The sequence below is a fragment of the Dioscorea cayenensis genome, chromosome 16, assembly GCF_009730915.1.
Source record: "Dioscorea cayenensis subsp. rotundata cultivar TDr96_F1 chromosome 16, TDr96_F1_v2_PseudoChromosome.rev07_lg8_w22 25.fasta, whole genome shotgun sequence".
NCBI classification, from domain to species: Eukaryota; Viridiplantae; Streptophyta; class Magnoliopsida; order Dioscoreales; family Dioscoreaceae; genus Dioscorea; species Dioscorea cayenensis.
In genome coordinates this window covers 17,422,929-17,427,892 of record NC_052486.1, presented here as the reverse complement: position 1 = coordinate 17,427,892, position 4,964 = coordinate 17,422,929, and the positions used below count along the sequence as shown (strand labels likewise).

Here is a 4,964-nt window from a genome sequence, read left to right as displayed (position 1 = left end):
ACATGGCAACCTCTGTGATGTGGCATAATTGATGACATAGCAAGGCATGGTGATATGGTAAGGAGTCTTGACTTAGAGGCAAATATCTTGAAGATTTAAGTGGGGTTATTTTTGGCAATGTATTACAACTTGAAGACAAGATCATATCAAGACCATATTTAGGTGATTTGATTGAAGACTAAATATGGATGGAACTTAATTGAAGAAATACCTATCAATGGTATGATTGAAGACTATTGATGGTATGATTTGAAGAGACCTTAATGAGGATGATTGAAGACTATTAAGGGCAAGATTTGAAGACATGCCTATTGTTGGCATTATTGAGTTGATTGATTGAAGATCTTTCTTGCGAAGATTTGAAGACCAAACCTTGGTGATTTAAAGATCAAGTTTGGCAAGCTTCATAAGAACGCACAAGGACGTGCGCCCTTTGCGAAGGGACTGCCTGGCGAGGAACTAAGGAAGTAGGCTAGTTTCTAATAGTTGAGATCGGGAGATCGGGTTGCACCTACTCAGACTAAGCATGACCGGGATATTGATGGGTCTTTAGGTCATTTACAACATAACCAGAACTTAGTCAAGTCAGCAGTCAGGGCCATGTTGCAATTCATGTTACAACAGGAGTTGCAACAGCTAATTTTGGAAGGTTTTAAATTAGTAGCTGCGGAGATTATAAAAGAGGTATGTGCTATATTTAGGATGTTGAGGCATCTATATAAGCTACCTTGCTCTGAGATTGAGTGTGTCACTTGTGGAGGAGAGTGTTTGAGCACTAGACAATTTTGAGAGGGTAGTGATCTTTATTGTTGGGACAGCGAGTGACAAGTGTTTGTACTCATCTATTTTCACCTCTTTTATTGGATTGTTTATCTCTGGGCTTGGCCACCTAGACATAGGAGAGTGGACGCCGAACAGGGTTACAAATCTTGTGTGTCTCCTTCTTGTTTGGTTTGTGTGAGCTTTCTATGAGTGTTTGAGTATTCTCTAAACCACAAACCACATAGGTGGAACTAACAAGTGGTATCAGAGACTTGGTCGCCGTGTTTTTTTTGGTTTCAAAGTTGGCGAGGTCCTAACAAGTTCCATTGATGGCCGGAAAAGAAGGAGCTTCCGTCACATGACCACCGTTGCTCGATGGATCAAATTATCCATATTGGAAGGCACGCATGAAGGCTTTCATCAAATATCTTAATGAGAGTGCATGGATAGCTGTAAAAGAAGGATGGTCTCCACCAAATCGAAGTTGATGAAAACATAAACGAGACCATGAAAAAGAAGAGTGACTGGAGTTCCGGAGATATGCTCAAAGCGAATGCCAATGGGAAAGCACTCAATGCTATTTTTGGAGGAGTAGATGAAAACCAATTCAAGTATGTTACAACATGTGATTGCGCCAAGAATGCTGGGGATATTCTATAAAAAATTCATGAAGGTATAAATTTGGTGAAAATTTCTAAGCTCCAGATGTTGCCAACCAGATTTGAGAATCTCAAGATGAAAGAAGAAGAGACTATCACCGTGTTCAATAGCAAACTTATGGATATAGCAAATCAAGCATCTCAACTCAGTAAGAAGTATTTTGATAAAAAAAAACTTGTTCAGTAAACTCTCAGATCTCTTCTAAGAAGATTTAATGCTAAGGTTGCTACGATAAAAAAGGCAAGGGATCAAAACTATGAGACTTGATGAATTGATGGGTTCCTTACAAGCCTATGAGATAAATATGAATCCAGGCAGAAGAGAAAAAGATGTAGCTCTGAAAGCTGAAGCAACAAGGCCAAAAGGTTTGCAACAAACTGAAGACATAGAAGAGGAAGAAGAAATTACCCTTTTGACTAAGGAATTGTGCAGGTATTTCAGAAAAATTTAGAAAGAAGACAAAGCATAAGATACAAACAACAATCATACTTCTTTACCAGCTGTGCTAAAAAATGTCAAAGTTTTCAAAAATTTCAGTGCTTTTGCAAGTCCAGGTACAACATCAATTGTAACACCTAGAGAAACTATTTGTAAAGAGGTTACTGAAAATGATCTTCTGCATGGGTATAAACTCATGTTAAATAAACTTGAAAAAATGTTCATACATAATAAAAACTTGCAAAAGAGTTGAAAGAATGTCAAGAAAAGCTGAACAAAAAAAAGCCAAGATTGAGGAGGCACCTTTTCAAACAAGTGTGACACAACATCATATAAAAGAGACATCAGGAGGCAAGAAAACAAAGTTGAAACAGGCTGTGTTCTATCAAATGCTCAAGAATATAAACAAGGGAAGTATAATAAGGAGAAGAGATGACATAGAAGACAAGTCCCTATATGCTTTCATTGTGGAAGATGAGGCCATATAAGACCCGAGTGTTATCAACTAAAGGAAGATATGAAGAATGATAGAGTATTTGGAAAAGCAAAGAAGTAGATTCCGACATGTCATTACTGTGGTGTCAAAGGGCACATTCATCCAAGATGTTGGAAGATGAAGAAAGACATAAAAGAAGGCAAAAATATGAGGCAAACACCATATACCAGAGAAAAGAAGAAAGAAACCAAGAAGATATGGGTCATAAAAGAAGATTTAGTTGGATACTCCTTAATGAAAAAATCCTCAAAAGATAACTAGTATTTTGACAGTGGTTGTTCAAGACATATGACAGGTGACAAAGGTTTTTTAATGAATTACAAAGAATGTCTAATTGGGCATGTGACTTTTGGTGATGGTCAGAAAGGTTAAGTAGTTGGAATAGGAACATTGATGGTTCCTGCGTATGCAAGACTAAAAAACATTTTGCATGTAGAAGGACTGAAGGCAAATCTTCTGAGTATAAGTCAATTATGTGATCAAAATCTGGTGGTAAAATTTACTAAGGAGAGATGTGTAGTCTATGATGAACCTGGTCAGTGTGTTTTAACCGGTTCAAAATCTTTAAATAATTGCTATTTGCTAGAGAAATTGGAAGTCTGTTATAACGCATCTTGCTACATCACTGAAATTTGGCATCAGAAGCTTGGACATCTGAACTTCAGGAACCTGATAAAGATTACAGAAATGAAAGTTGTTAAGGGAGTGCCCAAGCTTACAAAAAAGGAAGATGGTGTATGTGGACCTTGTCAACTGGGAAAGCAAAGTCGTGCTTCTCACAAAGTGGTGCAAGACATTGTTACAATAAGAGTGCTTGAACTCTTACATATGGATTATATCGGACCCACACAGACAGAAAGTTTGTCAAGTAAAAGATATGTGTTTATGTGTGTCTATAACTATTCCAGGTACACTTAGGTGGACTTCCTCAAAGAGAAATCAGAAACTTTTGAAGCTTTCAAGAATTTATGTATGCAACTCCAAAATGAGAAAGAGTGTCAAATAGGAAAGATTGTCGGAATCAGAAGTGACCATTGAACAGAATTTGAAAATGCTCAGTTTGCAGAATTTAGCAAGGAATATGGGATTCACCATGAATTTTTCAGCTCTAAAAACTCCTCAACAAAACGGAGTGGTTGAAAGGAATAATCACACTCTCCAAGAGGTGCCTAGAGTTATGTTGAATTCAAAGAAACTCTCTACAAGATTTTGGGCGAAAGCAATCAATACAGCATGCTACATCATCTATAGAGTATACATTCGGCCTTCAACCAACATGACACTGTATGAAATTTGGAAAGGTAAAAGGCCAAATCTTAAATACTTTCACATCTTTGGAAGCAAATGTTACATTTTGAATGATAGAGATCAGCTGGGAAAGTTTGACAACAAAAGTGATGAAGGATTATTCTTGGGGTACTCTACTACAGTAGAGCCTATCGGGTGTTCAATTCAAGAACCAAAAAGATGATGGAAATCATTAATATCATTGTTGATGATTTCTCTAATATGAAGACTCAAGGTGCATCAAGTGAGTCAAACAAGCTTATCACTCAGAATTGTGAATTAGCAGATGAAGAGCTACAGGAAGAACAAGAAATTGCAACACAGGTTACAACACCAACTGTAACAACAGAAATTGCTCAGGATTCAGACAGACAGCAAGTTATAATTGATGTTGCAACTAAAGTTACAATAGGTGAAATCATCTCAAGATCAGATAAAGAAGAAATTGACGATGAAGAAGATAATGAAGACAGCAGTCTTGAACCATCCTTAAGAATAAAGAAGAATCATCTTATTTAGAATGTGATTGGTAATGTAACTGAAGAAAAAAGAACCAGAAGCACTCAACGAATAGATTATCGAGAATTGGCCGAATACACATGTTATATCTCTCTTATTGAACCAAAGAATGTCAAAGAAGCTTTAGTTGATGAATACTGTATGGTTGCAATACAAGAATAATTGAATCAATTTATTCAAAATGATGTGTGGACATTGGTCCCAAGGCCAAAGGAGGTGAATGTTATTGGAACCAAGTGGATTTTCAAGAACAAGACTGATGACAAAGGCAACATCACCAGAAATAAAGCAAGACTAGTGTAGCTCAAGGATATACTCAAGTTGAAGGAGTTGACTTTGATGAAACATTTGTACCAGTTGCACACCTGGAATCCATCATATTATTGTTAGCAGTAGCATGTTGTATGGAGTTTAAGCTACATCAAATAGATGTCAAGAGTGCTTTTCTAATTGGAGTTATAAGTGAAGAAGTTTTTGTGGAGCAACCAAAACGGTTTGAAGATCCTCAACATTCAGATCATGTGTTCAAATTGAAAAAGGCTCTCTATGGCTTGAAGCAAGCTCCTCGGGCTTGGTATGAAAGGCTTACAAAATTTTTGCTTGAGAAGGCCTACCAAAGATGGGGAACAAACAAAACTTTGTTCATAAAGAAGTCCAAATCAGATCTTATGGTGGCACAAATCTATGTTGGTGATATCATATTTGGTTCAACACCACAAAAGCATGTGGATGAGTTTGCTCATATAATGCAAGAAGAGTTTGAGATGAGCATGGTAGGTGAACTGAACTACTTTTTGGGTTT

The 4,964-nt window shown here is 37.0% G+C and overlaps 1 protein-coding gene across 1 annotated transcript; it reads left to right on the top strand.

The window, feature by feature from the left end:
- Positions 1-2,749: 2,749 nt before the first annotated feature.
- Positions 2,750-4,162, top strand: LOC120278571. The gene is made up of 3 exons (XM_039285320.1): positions 2,750-3,264; positions 3,416-3,521; positions 3,872-4,162. The coding sequence occupies exons 1-3, from the start codon at positions 2,750-2,752 to the stop codon at positions 4,160-4,162; spliced, it is 912 nt and encodes a 303-aa protein (XP_039141254.1).
- The last annotated feature ends 802 nt before the right edge of the window (positions 4,163-4,964 follow it).

What these genes read in the sequence shown, in the direction of transcription:
- LOC120278571 (XM_039285320.1), top strand. Translation starts at nt 2,750, where the DNA reads ATGGTTCCTGCGTATGCAAGACTAAAAAACATTTTGCATGTAGAAGGA. An exon ending in TGTGTCTATAACTATTCCAG is followed by an intron (nt 3,265 to 3,415) that starts GTACACTTAGGT and finishes GAAAATGCTCAG; the next exon opens with TTTGCAGAATTTAGCAAGGA. An exon ending in ATAATCACACTCTCCAAGAG is followed by an intron (nt 3,522 to 3,871) that starts GTGCCTAGAGTT and finishes TCTAATATGAAG; the next exon opens with ACTCAAGGTGCATCAAGTGA.